We start from the raw sequence: 17,111 nt of genomic DNA, 5'->3' as shown, positions 1-17,111 counted from the left end.
AGTGTGACTGGCCCAAGGTCACCCAGCAGTTGCATGTGGAGGAGCGGAGACACGAACCCGGTTCCCCAGATTAGGAGACTACTGCTCTTAACCACTACACCACACTGGGTAGCAGATGTTAAAAAGAAGAGACATCCATCCTTATATCATTCTAGCTGTCCTCAAGAACGTAGGGCTACTCTACAAAGATGGCTTAAAAGTAGCAGGCGATGTTTCGCTACCTTGAGTTACTGTGAATTCCTTGAGAAATTTGTATCCCATGGTAGCTTTCTTGGATTGATATATCCCTTGGAGGAGTTCTGTAGAGGAGCAACCTGGGTATCTTTTTGCATGTTCACTGAAACCCTGTTCATGCATTTTTGCATGGACTTGTGCAGAGAGTCCAATCTCCAACTTCTTTGGTTATGGCAGCTTTACCCCCAACCACCCAGGGTTCCAAACCATGAAGGGAAGTCTAAATGTATTCAGCTGAATGCACCTAGATTCCCTATTCAAACCTTCCTGCTCTACACATGAATGCACGGGTGGAGCCAGCATGCACTGGGTCTCTCAACATGGTGAATCCTTTTTCCTCCATGAGTTCAGCCTTTAGGGAAGCTAATTCCTTGATATTTGCCCAGACCCAGACTATAGGCTTGATGAGCGGGGTTTTTTTTTAATTTTAAAGGATGATTGCAACAAATACTTAAACAATCTTAGCTGTGATCATTTGGAATGATTAATGTTTTCATTTTTCAGACAAACCTAATGGCTATGAATTCAACAGAGAGTTAGGAGCTCCTAATCTCATTGATTGTGCTCAGTTATTCTGTTACACTAGAAATGTATTTTGTAATTCTTTTGCCAAGGAATTTGTTTTACAACATATATGTAGCTCTGAACTTCCTATGCACTGAAATAATTTATAGGGAGAGAAAGAAAGGAAGAGAAAGAAAAGGTGCTGTGTCTGGTTTTCAAGAAGCAAATGGAGATGAAAGAGAATATAACTTTTTTACACAATTTTATATTTTAAAAATACGTAATGCATGCTGTGGGCTTCTTTTAAAATCTGGTTTCTTCTCACTTAATTTCCTTTTTGAATGCACTTCTAATTCTATTTGTGATTATTTTACTGTAGTCAAATGTTTTATCTAGCCAGGCATTGCATAATTTTACTTGATTTTCTTCTCTTTTCTTTTACATTCCTAGTTGTTTCCACATGTATAAGATGTTTGAGAATGATGCAGTCTAGCCATAAATGAGGAATAGAAGCCCACTCAGCCAAAGCACTGCATGGTTTCTTTGGAATGCTTTCCAGCTACTTCTATCTTGTCTCAGCTTCCTGCCTCCTTTGTCTTTTTCCTCAAGCCTACCCTAACTTCACTTGCTCCTTCTCTTGCCTTTTCTGCATCCTTCCTTCAATCTTCTCTCTGGCCTTTCTTATTACATTAGCTTCTCAATCTTCTCTCTGGCCTTCTCATTACATTAGCTTCTCTGTGTTTTCTCAGTAGTCCTCCTGCTCCTGTGTGGAGTTTAAATTGCAAATGCGTGTATGTGTATGCACATACGCACAGAGGGACGAAGCCACCACTAAACACTATATGCCTCTCTTTCCTATGCACAAATCTGCTCATAATTGCAGACAGCACAGTGTGGCTAATGGTAGCCACATTTAAAGCCATATGGTGGAATTAAAAGCATGTTACCTGAGGGTAACTCTTCAGGACTGAATCCAGTGTCTTGTTCCACTCATGAATGGGGCTCTCCTGTCTTCTGCACCGTCCACTCTCTGTGAATCTGCTCCGATGTGTCCCCCAGTCATCTAAAGCAGATGTTGGGGGGGGGGCTTATAGGGAGGGCATGGGGGTAGGAGAGGAAGAGGAAGTCCAGAAGTGCGAATGGAATTCCATTGGATACAATGCTAAGACTGCTGGGCCATTGGTTGGACTGTGCCCAAATTTTTTTAATGGCTAATTCTTCCAATGCAGAAGAGAATTGAGTAAGAAAGTTTGAAGAGCAGCAGACTAGACATGTCATCAATAGTAGTGATAGCAGATGAAGGGATTGGTGTTAAGATATAGCTAACAACAAGAGCAGGTATGGTGGTCTGAGTACTAGCCAAGGAAAGATTTTAAGGATATTTATTTTCTCCGAAGACTCTTTAAGTTTTTGAACAGAGATCAGATACATAAAATGGCACGTTTGAGTTTCTGTTTAAAAGTAGTGTTTATCCCTGTTGCTCTTGCAGAAAACTTCTGTACAGAGAAAAGAAAGATATATTGGAGATGTGTGTCCTGTTGAATAGGGTTAATTCTACAAAGGACTTCCCCAATGGCTATTTTCCCCTTAAGCCAGTGAATCATGAATTATTCCATACAATTTATTCTAACACTCCCAGAGAGTGGCACTTTTCCCATTTGTAGTGCTTCCAAAGATCCTGTTTCCCTTGGTGGTTTAACAATTGCATGAAAAATCTGTTTTGTATTAGCGTTTGATTAGAGACAGGCATTCCTTATCATTTCAGTTAATGCAACCCTTGCAAAATTTGTATTTTTTAATGACACGGATTGAATTTAACAAGTTTTGTGGCAAGGCCTAAAAGATAGCCCTGATCTTTTGATCACCCAGAAATATTACCCTGACAATTAAGGTAACGTCTGCCTTTCCAATCAACCGCATACAGTACATTGGCTGTTAACTTACTTGGGCTATGAATCTGTGTGTTGCATGTAAAGAATTCGTTTAGTGGCTTTCTAAAACAATTCCAGAACTCAGGATGGTTTAAGTGTGAAGCAAACTCTTAACAGGGGTTTTGAATGCCTTTCTTGAACATCTTCCTTTGGGCCCAAGCCAGCCCTCTCACTTAAAATGAATGCAAGTTAGGAAAGAGAGTAAACTATACCCGGAAAGCAAAGGAGAAACCCAATTTTGTAGGCCCTTCTGGGGTTGAACAAACATTAAGTAGCCTTTGCAGCTGCTGGTAAGTGATATTTGAATAGGAAAACAAGGCTGATGGGAAACTACTTTTATTTTAGCAGCCTCTAAATTGTGCAGGGCATCTCTCAATGTTCCATATATTAATCATTAACTTTACTATGCTTGCTTCGGAGATTCACCCAGATATTCCAGATGTGTCATTTATTGGTGAGTCATAGGAAAGTGGCTGAATTCAGAGAGGCTTGATCCAGATACCTCTCTAACTGGGGCTGCTCTGCCAAAAAAACTTAGGATAAAGCCTAATTCCCATAGGTGATAATAGGCTGCTGCATTTCTTCTGCTCGTTTCCAGGGCTTGCTTCATTCTGCCTTCTTGCCATCTTATTTGCCCTTATCAGAGATAGTCAACTTGGTGCCCTCCAGATGTTGGACTACAATCTGCCACAACCAATGTTGGCAGTGGTTGTAATTTCCTACCATCTGGAGGGGCGCCATATTGGCTTCAGAACAAATGCCAGATGTGTATTGTTCAAGAACGAGTGACTGAATGCCTTGCCTAGTGCCCATGTGAAACTCCCTTCAGGAGATAATCCCCTCTCTAAGGCAACCTTTGTCAGGCCTCCAATAGAGCTATTTCTCAAATTCCCACAGGCGGCCCATGTGCCACCTGCACGCACAAATCTGTGGATTTAGGACACAGATCAAACACTGATATTAGAAGTGGAACAGGACAAGACATTTCTGACCTGCTCCTAAAATTATTAGGTACCAATAATTTCAACAACTACAATATAGATAAATGACGATCCTTTACTAGGGGTAGAGTTGGCACACCAGTCAGTTGACCTGTCAAATATAATTTGGCTGTGGCTACCCACTGTCAAGAATTCCATGAAGCCAAGAATACTATGTGTAGGTGGTGGTGGACTAGCTTTGACAAGCATCTCTATGGTCTCATTAGTTAGCAAGGGCAGGAGTGAGACTAGTTTGTGTCCAGGAACTGTGGCTGGTGGTGCCATACCAAGCATGGCAGCATGGCAAAGGTTCTTCTACTGGGGCTTTGCTTTTACCTCAGGCATCTCCACAAACAAGCACAGAAACAGTCACCACTAGAAAGGTCACACTAGCAAGGGCCACCCATACTGTTTTGAATCTGACTTCTATTTATTTAAATAACTGTTATCCCTAGTTTTATTTCTGTTTAAAGTTCTTCTTTAAAATAAACAGTTGTAACTATAGGCTGACCTGGATATTCCTCAATAAAAGTCAAATACAGTAGAGTAGCTGTTGAGTACACTGTTTGTATTTACAGAAACATTTACCTAACACTGTAGTAATTCATTCTGATTTTTTCGAAACTTGGTTTCATTGTTTCACAGTAGCTGCTAATTTGATTTTTTTAAAAATAACATCAGTATAAAAACTGTTGGTGGTTGAAGTATCTCTGCTTGTTTTGTTCTTGTAATGTTCATGCTTTAAAAATACTGGTTCATTATTTGATAATGGGCCAGTCAAATATCCAATACTACATAGGGATTATTCATTTAACCTACACAGTTTTAGGTGGGAGGCAGGGTAGGAAGAGGGAAGAGCCCCCTGTTGCAGGATCATGTCCATCACTGGATCTCTCTGCCCATTTTCTCAGTGTCTTTCACAACCCGTTTAAGGCTCACCCCACAGTTTGAGAGCTCATGCTATGTTTGAAACTTTCATTGTTGATCTTCTTGCCAAATGTTCCATAGTCTGGTTATTCTCCTGCCAGCCTTCTGTGTATCAAGGAAGAGATATTGTGTAACTAGGAAATTTAATTTTGAAGGAAAAAGTAAATGTGTCTGGCCTGTTAATAAAATCCATCCAGATGATGACTGATTCTTCCATCACTTGTTCTTCATACAAATGTTTATACCAACAGCATCAGCCTTCTTTGCGCATTATCCAAATGGGGATATTGAGGAGGGCAGTGGGAACAAACATATTGGTTTTGTCCCCCTTCCACCTTGCATCTTTGTTAGTTGCTGAATCATGGAAGATACGTAACTATAGGCAGGCGGGGAGCTGGTTGTATCCATGGAAGATCCCTACACATTTAGGAACATTCCACAAACTGGAATTATGAAAGTGGGATGGAGGGGTCGGAGGTATTGTCCCTGGTGATTCTCTTCATGTCTTTACTTCTCCACTTGGATACTTCCTTGAAGTGGGCTACATAGAAGATTCAAAAAGGACAACTTGTTTCGGTGTGTGTGTGTGTTACCTCACTTTTTGAAGGTGAATTTCACTATTTTGCTGTTGCTGCTGGTGAACCCGCATTTATCCAAAACCAGCTATCAGAATTACAATAATTCCTCAGAAAACTAAAGCTAATGAATGAATGAAAAACACTTGGGTTTAAGCCTATTGGCTATGACCCCACCTAAAATCAAAATAATGTAAGTCTCGTTTAATACCATGTTGTGGTGTTCAGGGATTACAGGATATTGGGGCAGGATCAATTTTGGGAGAATGTTGGAACTATGAAAAACCTTGAATTAAGAAAATGAAAAATCTCTGTTGTTGCTCTTTTTGTCCATGTAGTGGTGAATCAGCCAGAAAATACTTATGGATTAATTTACAAAGTGTTGCCTGGGCCTCATTTTTTAGAACATCTCACTTGGGTTTGTTCAGTCTTCACTGGCTACCAGATAATTTGTGAATTCAGTTCATGGCACTGGCTTTTAAATCTAATGCTCTCGTTTGAGTCCAAGCTTTTTTTGAAGGAACTCCTTTTTCCTCATGAGCCTGCCAAGACCCTGCCTGCTCCTTTGCCACCAGAAACCTGGTCTCTTAAAATGCAGAACAGGGAATTTTTGGTTGTGGAACCCAGATTGTGGGTCTTCTTGCCCAGGAACAGATGGCATGGTGGAGCTGTGCTGCTCTCCTGACCTCCCTCTGGCACAGTCACTGATGCATCTGGCAGGAGCACTGAGTTGGCTTGATTGGCAGTTTTGCACTGTGCCAGCCTTGCCATTGCCTCTTCCCTCTGCCCTCTACCTGGTATGCTGCAGTGAATTAGCCAGAGGACAGTCAGATGGGCAGCACAGTTCCACCCCACTGTCCACTGTTGTCCTTACCTCAGCAGGTCCTGATTGGCTTTTTGCGATTATGTTAAGAACTTGTTTTTCATTTTTGCCAAGCCTTGGGTTGGTTTAAGATTTTCATCCAGGGCTACTGTTAGTTATTTTTAGTTTTTGGTTTAAAGGTCTGTTTCTGTTTATTATTTTCATATTGTGTTACATTTTTTGACTTGGTTATGAGGTGCTTTGGGGCCCCATGGAGGGCTGAAAGGCAGGATATATTTTGTTGAAGAAAAATATAAATTAAAAATGTACAATGGGGGAGAAATGGAGAGTCCTGGGCCCTTCAGTATAACATGCAGATGGGCCTGTTGATGTACTGTTGTTGGTCATGTTTATTTGTCCTGTATCAGTCATGCTCTCTGTAAGAATAATTGCTGTAGCATTGATTTTGTGTTTGCTTACCATACAACCCCCCCCCCCCCAATCTTACCACCATGTTCCTACAACTGATGAAGTGGACTCTAGTCCATGAAAGCTTGTTCCATAATACAGTTTGTTAGCCTTTAATGTGCCACATGGCTTTTGTTGATTTTTGTTTACTTTTTACTTTTTATTTTTTACTTTGCTCTGAAGTGCATTTTAGTTTTCTTTTCTTTCCCTGGCAAAGGCAGCTAGACAAAATGTGTTTTCACCTTACTTAGCTCAATTCATGGGCATGAAGCCCAGCTGCTATTGTATTTGGAAGAGTCAACATCAAGAAATTCTGCACCACGCCGAGATTTCTTGAATTGCTGGAGTTCCCAGCTTCAATTTATATTTCGAACTCATAGTTTCATATAATGCTTTGCAGCATCTCTCTGCAGTAATTGGTTTGTTTGTTTGTTTGTTTATATTTAGCCTGCAACATTTCGGGTGGAATTCAGTGTTGCACTGTTCCATTCGTTACACCTGTGCAAACATTCTAGCTTGCCAGACGGAATGATAGCTCTCCTTCCCCCACTATGTTCTGGGGGGTGCTCTCAAAAAAGCCAATTTTTTGGGGGGGGGACCCAGAGGTCCATGCACACGGCTTCTGCTGATGGGCTGGTTAGGTCAAACTCTGCCTTTTGCATTTGGGTCCAGTCCAGAAAGGATAGCCTGTTCAAAGAACCAGTTTGCCATTCCAGATTGAATCTTTGTATACATTACTGTGCTTGACGTGTTGAAAAGTCCACAACTCAGCACTAGGGTATGTGTATGTTAATCACTCTGGTTTAGTTTCCATCCATACAATAGACACAGTAGTGACCTGCCTCACAGGGTTGTGAGGGTCAACACAATAGAAACTGGGAAATGCTTTGCAAATTTGCTCTAGAAACGATTCTCAATGCTTGTAGCAATCTATCCATGTTGCCAATATATAACAATACAGATATTTGAATCTCCCCCCCCCCCAAAAAAAGTTGTGCTGTTGACGGTGTAGGTCTTTGCTCATGTTGTTCCATAGCCAAATGTCAAAACTCTCACTAGTAGCGTCATTCCAATCCTGTTAGGTCTTGCTACCAGGGGCGCCGACGTATAAAAAATATTGGGGGGGGGGCGGGGGCCCATACCGACTTATAAAAAATATTGGGGGGGCCCAAGACCTCCAAACCGCTGCTGCTGGGGGAACGAAAGGGGCGAGCCCTGGGCTGCCCCGACCTTAAGTGAACCTGTGAGGGCCCGCCCTTCGCGGCAGCCAATTGGCTGCCGCCGTGGGCGGTGAATATTAATGAGCTAGGGGGAGTCCCCGCTTTTCGCTGGGCTGATGCCAGCCCCGCGAGATTGTTGATGGGTTGAGAGCCCGCAACCCCACCCCCTCTCTAGATCGGGAGTGGCTTTGTTTTAACTCATTACTGAATGTATTTTAAAAGGTAACTATTGTCAAACAAGGAAAATAAAAATACCAACATAATTTTGTGATTTTACAAAACATAATATAACTAATAATTTTCTTAAATTATTGGGGGGGCAGAGCCCCCCCAAACGAATTTTTGAGGGGGCTCGGGCCCCCTCAGGCCCCATGGAGTCGGCGCCTATGCTTGCTACTAACTTCTGAATACAGTGCTTGTTGCTGCTGAGGTCGGTGAGGCTTGCTCCCTCTTCAGTGTGCTTAAAATTACCGTACAGACATTTGAAAAGCCATTTCCCTCAGTGTTTTTATAATTACCACCTAATGGGATAGGCTATGTCCAGGTCACAAGATCAACATGTGCCCTTCCAGTACAGGACAATTTTTGGCAAGCAGGTCACGTGACACGTTCACAACAAGCAGGATCAGTTTTGCGTGTTGTCATTTCAACAGGGCTTTGCGGTAATGATGGCAGCTTCCGCTTGTCAGTCAGTCAGTTTTATTGCACATAGCCAAAGGCTGCCACAATGTACATGGAATCATTCAACAATTAAAAGAAAATCTACTGGATTGATACAGAAAACTTAAAACATTTATATTATCAAGGCATTACCTACTCTAAACAGAGCTATAAAAGTACCTTAATATACAGGTTAAGACAATAAACAATAAAATTTATAGGCTAAAATTACCACATGGCTGCTAATATATTAAAAAATAATGTTAATTAATACAATGTACAATTATATTCATAGTTTGGTGATAAAGCTAGAATATAGCTTGATGTAGATAGGGTCAAATAAATTCATCTCCTTTACAGCTGGTGGCTACCTTGGCTATATAATTTGCTCTATTTTTCCTAGCGGCAGTTGCAAAGAGTGTTACACACCAGGTCACATACTTGTCTGTGTCTGCAAGGAGATATAAAACAAGCCATGTGACCGGCTTACTTGTGGCCTGATCCAAATTATGGTAGCTGCCATGTGTCTTGGTGGTCATTTGAATGAGTCACTAGAAATACAGTGTGGGGAGATAGTTCAGGGCAATATTGCCAAACCAAAAAGAAGCATTATAATCAGGTAGTAGAGACACTGAGTACTTTTCTCAGTATTCCCCTGCCAGTGTTATCTGGTGTAGGAGGGAAGGGTCACAACGCATTCCCCAGCTACAATGGGGGTGGGAAATGGGAATGAAAATGAAAATCCTCACAGGAACAAGACAGGAATAACTGCCTTGTTTCTCAGAAATTTTCCAAATAGAAAAGTAAAAGATGACTAACCTAGCCACAACCGGAGCTTCAGATAAACCAGCTGTTTTTTAGATTTATTTTTTTTAAAAAATATATTCTCCTCCAGGCCAGTATTTCAAAAAATGAAAAGGAAGTTTCGTACAGAAAAACAAGAAGCTTACTGGTAGCGGGCTTTCTGAAACCAAGAAAACAAACAAAATGCCATATACACAGAGATAAAACATTCATAAAATAAAATCCAATATAGCATTTGATAGAAGTGATATTTAATGCCAAAGGACTGAACCAATTTTAAAGTGGGTAGTATAACTTGATAGGTTAGAAGCAGAAGATACAAACTGTTCAGCAAAGTAAAGTCTAGGCAAGAATATTAATACACCTGTAGTTGGTGATGCGGAAATTAGAGATTTCAAATGCTATATTCTATATGCATTGTCAATCATTCTGGGATGCTTCGTATGTACACAGTTCAATAATATTGTCAATTCACTGAGTGAGTGTGTACCCTGCCTTCTCCTCATAAGGAGCAATGTGCAAAGTTGTCAGGATGCACAAGTTTATGATCAAGTGTGATTTTTCTGCTTGAAAATTGTGATGGACTAAGCAAATTTGGGGGGGTGCATACACACACAAATGTATCTTGCACCTCATGTTGCCTCATATGCATAATGGAAGGTGCGTGCTTGCCTGTTTCCATACCCGTATCTATGGGAACCCTGCACAGTAAATGTGTAAGCAGCCCTAAGTGACAACCTTAAATAATGTTGCTTCATTAACTTTCAAAATGTTTCAACTTCTTTTCAAGGGAATGCCTGGGATCCCTGGAGTTCAAGGAATAAAGGGAGAAAAGGTATTCATAAAGATATAAAATTATAATACAGCAATTTTTACACACACGCACACACATATATTCTGTGACTGCATAAACTCTTTGGGTGGGGTCCCTGATGCCCCTTTCACTGATGGAAGACATCTGTCAATGGATGGGGAGGGCAAGATACCTGAAACAGCAGGCAAGGTGTTGGGGGGAGGAGAGACTGTGCTGATATAACAATCTCCTTAGCACTATGCTGAATTCAGCACTATGCTGAATTCAACACTATGCTGAATTCTAGCTCTTACCAGGGATGCAGTCTAGTTTATATCCTTTAGTTTTAAAAGGTAATTGTGGGTTGTCACTGGTTTAGATGTAAAATGGGGTATTCTTTGGAATTCATATTACAAATACTGAATTTATTTGAAATTTGTTCTTGCATTTTAGGGTGAAATTGGACCACCAGGACATGAAGGAACTAAAGGATCACCAGGGACACCTGTATGTCTGTGGTATTGTATTTTAACAGTTTTTTTAAAATTAAAAAATAGAATTATGGAATCCATAAGTTCATAAGACTGAATTAAGCAAAGGGACAAATGTACAGTATGGACTTGATAATCAAATCAACTTCGTTGATCGTATTATTACTGCAGAAAATACAAACAATATTCAGTTTGTTTAAAAAAAAAAGTCAAGTGTTACAGTCCATTGAATATAACTGCACTAAATCAAGCCTCAAGAATTAGAAACTTTAGGTCAATACTGTAAGCACACCATTCTGAATTGTATTACATTTACGGTGAGTATTGTGTGTAAACTTCCCCTAAAAAGGGTAAGCTGTCTGGTATCCCAAAGATCCTTTGAAAGGCTTGCATGTGGGCTTTTAAGAGGACAAATGTCACCCATTTATTTGGGAACTTGAAAGCGATTGTTTCCAGTTTATTAAGCTCTTTTATAACTACGAGGCGCCTCTGTTCTGATCTGGTAATAACTTCCACAAATGATCTCTTTTCCAGAGTGGATGGTATTAATTTTCAGCAGATGCTAGGCCTCATCAGTATAGTTCAGAACTGATGGCAAGTGGTGCATCTTTCATTTTGTTGGTGGAGATGGTTTTGGAGGAGCTGGAGCTTTAGTCAGCTTTACAACTTGTGAATATGACTTCTGTTTGAATTACTCATATGAGAGACTTAATCAGCTGAAACCTTGATATATATAATATGGCACTAAGAGATTGCTGTTGCGAGTATTGGAGACAGTGGCCTGGCGCAGACATCTTGCTGGCCACCTCCCAGCCTTGGTCAGCAGATGGAGCTGGGAAGCGTGCTGTGTGTGTGTTTATATGCTCTCTCTTCCGCTTGAAAATCACTCCAAGTCTTCTTTGCTTAGAGTTATATTGTTATGCATTATATTTGCACTGCTCCTAGCTCTCACCAGGGATGCCGTCTACTTTATATCCTTTAGTTTTAAAAGGCAATTGTGGGTTGTCACTGGTGTAGATGTAAGGAGGAGAAAATTCATGAAAGAAGCGGGGCAGGAGAGCAAGCTTGTGGCATGCTCCTAATCTCCTCATGTATTTAGGTTGCTAGCATTAACTCTGCACCAAGCCAATAAGGAAGCCAAATGGAGTGTAGGCTCTTGTGTGTGCTCTGGAGCACAAACAGGAACTTTGCATCAGAATGACAAAATTAGTTCACACGTGGATTGGAATTAAATTCTGCTCACAAGTGTGGAAAGCTATGAGAAACAACCTAAGGCTTGCAAATTTATCCATCCATCCATCCATTCATCCTGCAACTCTTTCCATATAACATTGTCCATGCATGTTGCAGCAACTTGCCTGTCAACCTTTATTTTCCTGGAGAAAAATAGGAACAGTTTTCAGTAGTAAATAACGTTGAAGTCATGTATGTAGGCTGTTATGAGTTGGTGGAGGGTGGCAGACCCCTCCAGTCTCTGGATCCAACAAAGGTTAAAAGCTAATCAAGACTTCTAATTCTGGGAAATAGCCAAGCTAGCTTCCTGGTGAGGTGATGGGGGATTAAGGGGCTTGGTGCAAGAAGGGAGATGGGTGGGGGCCCTTTCCTCAACAGATGAAGTCAGTTGCCAAATTTAAAGTAGCAGTGATGTGAGCCAGTGGAAAGGCAGTAAACTGGATTAAGAGTCAGAGAGCAATGTTTGATGTCTGTTTGAATCCAAGGCTGTGGCAATGGGAGATGCTGTGAACCCCTCCATCGCAGGCTCAGGTTGTATTAATGCATAAATAAGCCAAATATCATAGAGACACTCTGCCATGCCTTATTCCCAAAGGAAACACAAACCCTGGGTAAGCTGCTGGAAACAATCCCTGGAATCTCACACTGCTTGGAGATTGGGGTAGCATGCAACATGGACCTTAAATATCCCACAAGTTTTATATTATTTTTTTATTGTTAGTAATTGCTGTCTGAAAGCTTTGATCTGCCCTGTGCTGTTTTGTTCCAATATAATTTCTATTTTCCTAATGTCTTAACTGACAGCTATTCTGGTTCCTATAATTTTGTGGGATTCATTTCCTGGAGGATTCATTACTATTTTTATTACCAATTTAATTACTGAACCATTTCATTTAATTGCCAGTTTATTCCCATTTTATTCTGTCTCTATTTCCCTTTTAAACATAGATGTACTCTCAATGCATGGAATATTTGAATATTGTGAGTGCCACAAAGGAAAATTGACCAAAATATAGAGTTGGTTTTTCCTTCTATTAGTCACACAGTTTGTTCCAGAAAAGAACAGATGGAAATCCTGTTGACAGTTTATATGTAATACATTAGGGAAATTCAGTAATAAATTATTATTAAGTAACAATTATCCTCATTATGGTTGCCAGTTTCAATAATTTATTGATTTATCTGCCACAATATTGGAAAAGGAAGCAGTGATGGCTAAATTATTTTGTTTTTACTCAAGTTGAAGCCTTACATATGAAATCTATTAAGTGATAAAACAACAATTTAATACATTTTATCTTATTTATTAAATTGTTGTTTCATCACTTAAGATTTCATATGTAAGGTTTCCACATACTCTGCAAGTAAAAGGTTTTTAGTAAAGTAGAATTTTCTCTTTAAAAAGTATAGAGAGCTACCTCTTATGACCTTGCAAAACTCACAGGGAGATCCTTATTTCAATTCCTTGTACTTCAGTTGTGTGATAGAAGGCAGAAGTGTTCAACACCTACTTAGCCACTGTCTTGACCCAAAAAGAAAGCAGTGCCCAGCCTGGGGATAACAGAATAAATGATGCAAGGAGGGAACTGCAGCCCAAGATAGCAAGAGGTGGTAAAGGAACACCTAGCTACTTTAAACAAAACTCATATCTCCAGGGACTGATGAGCTGCACCCAAAGATACTAAAGGAGCTTGCAGATGTAATCTCAGAGCCTCTTTCTATAATCTTTGAGAGGTCCCTGCAGACTGGAGGTGTGCACATATTGTCTCCATCTTTTTTTTAAAAAAAGTGGGGGGGAGGGGAGAAGACCCAGGTAACTTTAGACCAGTCAGCTTGACATTAATACCAGGAAAGGTTCTGGAACAAATTGAACAATCTGTGAGCATGTGTTACTCAAAAACAAGTCATGTGAGACGAAACTCATTACCCCCCCCAATAGAGTTACAAACTTGCTGGATCAAGGGAATGCTGTGGATGTAGTGTATATTGATTTCTGTGAGGCTTTTGACAAAATCCCCCATGATATGCTTGCGAGTAAGTGGGTAAAATGTGAGCTGTATGAGGTAACCGTTAGGTGGATTTGTAGATGGTTGACTGACCGAACCCAGAGTGTGCTTACTAATGGTTCCTCATCATCTTGGAAAAAGGGGACAAGTAGGGTGCTGCAGGGTTCTGCCCTGGACCCATTGTTGTTCATTGTCTTTATAAACAGCTTGAATGAAGGAATTGAGATGATGTGCATCAAATTTTCAAATGACACCAAACTGGGAGGGGTAGAAGATAGAATCGAGATTCAAAATGACCTTAACAGATTGCAGAACTGGGGCCAAACTAACAGAATGAAATACAATAGATACAAATGTTAGATCCTGCATTTAGGCAGAAAGAACCAGCTGCACAAATATAAGATGAGGGACACTTGGCTGACTAGTAGTACATGTGGAAAAGACCTAGGGGTCTTAGTGGACCACAAGCTTAACACGAGTCAACAGTGTGATGTAGCAGCTAAAAAAGCTAACACTGTTCTAGGCTGCATCAACAGAAGCCAAGTGTTCCAGTCAAGGGAAGCACCTCTTTATTCTGCCTCTACAATTCTATGATTCTATGAAGTATATGCTTAATTCTGTCCCTAAATTTGAAGATCAAGACACAGCTTGCATATCTATTAAGATTTGACTGGGCAGGCTCTCCCTCTGATATTTACTGGAGACTTTTATTTCTGTTTCTTAGGGTCTTCCTGGACCTGAAGGATCATTGGGTTTACCTGGAGGGCCTGGGCCGAAGGTATGCTGTATGCCTCTAGGCTGAATGTTTAATGCCTTGGGATTTTAGCTTTTGCAGACATCAATTTTAAGAAAGTGAGAGGGAATTAAAACATATAAGGAGCTCTATATGCTGTGTAAGCATATTGAGCTTAGTCTTTGGGAACAAAGTTCTGGAAAACGTGGCGACATCAGTAAATTAATGTGAGAAACGAATGCTTCTTTGGACACTTTATTGTAGCTTACGGTGGAAACAATAGAAAAATCCTTCCCACATTAATTGCATGAAGGGCTCCATGCACAAAAAAGGGTTGCGAGGCCTCACTTCTAGCCATACCCTTGTGGTCACATGACTCCTTGGTGCTGCCTCCTGATGTCCACATATTAATCATGTACAGCCCAGCTGACACAATCTGCACAGGGAAGCTTGTCTGATCAGGGTACCAGCTCCTGGGCCGTCTGTGGTTTTCCCAAATCAGCATCTATGTTCATTTCCATGACCAGTAGCAGTTGGTGGGATGGTTGGCGTACTATTGCTCACCTGGCTTCCCAGTGCTGAGCTTTGCTGCCGGTTACTGAGAGCACTCGAGAAGAGGTGGCAGGGAGGCAACAGATTGGCTTAAACACTTTGCTTACATTCTTCTGAGCTCCCCATCACCTCAGTTGCTTGTCTCCCTAACTGGCAGTGACACTCGGTGTTGGGAAGCCAGGTGAGCAGCCCCACCTTGCTAGCCACTACTGGCCATGATGACCCAGGACTGATGACATGGCGGAAGATTCTGATGAGAACAAAATTCAGGCTGTTTTCTCAGGGGAAGCACCAAGTACATTTTAGAGGTCCTTCTGATCAGAAGACAAAACCCTGCCATCATCCTCTGCTCAGATGATAAATTCTCTGTAGTACTTTTGTCTCCCTAGCCTCATAGTGTCAAGGACTGAAAAATGAGGCAAGGGCCCATTAACCTATAGGCAGTTCCTCCAGGTAGACAGACAGCCTCTACCACATTCTAGGCCTTGTCGACCTATATAAGGCTTCAATTTTGTCTGGCTCCCTGCTGAGGAAGAGAATATTTTAGCCACCAGTTAGCTCTTTGAGCTCTTCAAGATCCTGATATTCTCTGTCCTCTATTTCCCCCTCCTTCCTATTCTTTCTGAAAAGAAAAGTTAATAACTTTTTAAAACAAAAGACTACAAATAATGAATTACCAACACATAAGAGAAATCCCCAGAATTAAAACAAAACAGTTCTATTTACTATTTAGTTGGCTAGTTTAACATGACATTGCCTATATCCCTTGCGAGCCTCAAACTCCCACAGAACTGGATAGTGGGTGGGACTAGGAAACCACATGACTTTGGGTCATGGCATAGGGCTTGCTGACTCTCACAGTACTGTATGTGAGCCCCCTTTTATTAATTAATGTGTGAACTTTGGCTATTCATTCTTCATTCTCTCACACACAAATGTACTCAGTCACACATATTCAAACCACTCATTTCTCACCATTTTGCTACATTTTTTGCTGTTGGAGATTTCCAAAAGGACCTAGCTCCACAACCATGTTAAAATGAATTGTGTCACTGTTCAGCCTTATTATATGTGGGGGAAGTAGAACTACTTACAGTTCAGAATTCAAAACCTTCAAATTTCTGCCTAGTTTCAGCCACAGTTTGACAGGTTTTTTTTTCCTTGTAAGTTAACTATTTATGTAGGTGGTTCTCTTCCCAAGTGACTTCAATGATTGCTTCATCAACCTGTCAAAATCATTATATTCACAGGGTGGCAAAGGTGAACAAGGGCTGCAAGGGAAATCAGGAGTGCCAGGTATTAAGGTAAATGTGGCTAAGTTTCAATTTGTAATGATAATCTTTGTGTTGAGAGCATCAATATAATGTTGTTCCGTACGAAAACTCAACTAGTGACTAATAGAAAAATTAACATTCTTGGTCTAAATCACAATATAAGCCTGCCCAGATTAGTTGATGAACTAACTTTCATGTAGTAGTTGGGAACTTGATCCATGGATTACACTATGATTGTGATCCAGTGGCTTATCCTTCCAGGCATGAAAGAGGAGGAGGGGAGAGCACAGGAACCCACGGTATGGTGTAGCTTGTGCTCAAAGCAGAAACCATGGTTTCCTGCATTGGTCCATTTCACATTTAACTGTAAGACAAACAAACAAATGTGTGGGTTGTTGGAGAAAAGATCACCTCTGTTTTGCTCTTCCTCCAGACTGCTGCTGTTGAGATCAGCCATTGTTTGGTTTAGCACAGGGGTCAGCAACCTGTGGCTCCGGAGCCGCATGTGGCTCTTTTACACCTTTGCCGCAGCTCCGGGGCGGATACTAGCAAGGGGAGGAGGCGCACTGTGTGCCCCGACACTCCCCACTGTTTTAAATGTCGCAATGGTTTTGCGGCTCCCAGGTTTTTTCCTTCGGTCCAAGTGGCTCTTTTTGTCTTAAAGGTTGCAGACCCCTGGTTTAGCATTACATCTCAACCTGACCTCATGGAATGAGACAATCCATGAGCCTTGGTTCAGACATAATGTTAAGCCAAACCATAGCTTAGCTCACAAACGGCATGGTAGCAGCAGGAACAGAGGAGTAACAAAGTGGCTGTGATCTTTTCTCCAGCAACCCACATATTTGCTTGCTTGTGCCAATACATGGTTTGGGTTAGCATTATGTGTGAACTGGGTCTATGTCTTAACAGTCCTTTGTTCTG

At 41.1% G+C, this 17,111-nt stretch overlaps 1 protein-coding gene across 1 annotated transcript in view; it reads left to right on the top strand.

Annotated features, from left to right (window-relative positions):
• The window catches only part of COL21A1 (collagen type XXI alpha 1 chain), a 126,672-nt gene that overhangs the window by 92,429 nt on the left and 17,132 nt on the right, over positions 1–17,111 (top strand). Inside the window, exons 19-22 of the mRNA XM_083730981.1 lie at positions 9,896–9,940; positions 10,352–10,405; positions 14,353–14,406; positions 16,164–16,217. Of these exons, the coding sequence (XP_083587107.1) occupies positions 9,896–9,940; positions 10,352–10,405; positions 14,353–14,406; positions 16,164–16,217 (207 nt within the window). The remainder of the gene's footprint in view (positions 1–9,895; positions 9,941–10,351; positions 10,406–14,352; positions 14,407–16,163; positions 16,218–17,111) is intronic.

The sequence above is a fragment of the Podarcis gaigeae genome, assembly GCF_964106915.1.
Source record: "Podarcis gaigeae genome assembly, chromosome: 3".
Classification (NCBI taxonomy): Eukaryota; Metazoa; Chordata; class Lepidosauria; order Squamata; family Lacertidae; genus Podarcis; species Podarcis gaigeae.
This window is presented reverse-complemented; position numbering and strand designations above follow the sequence as displayed.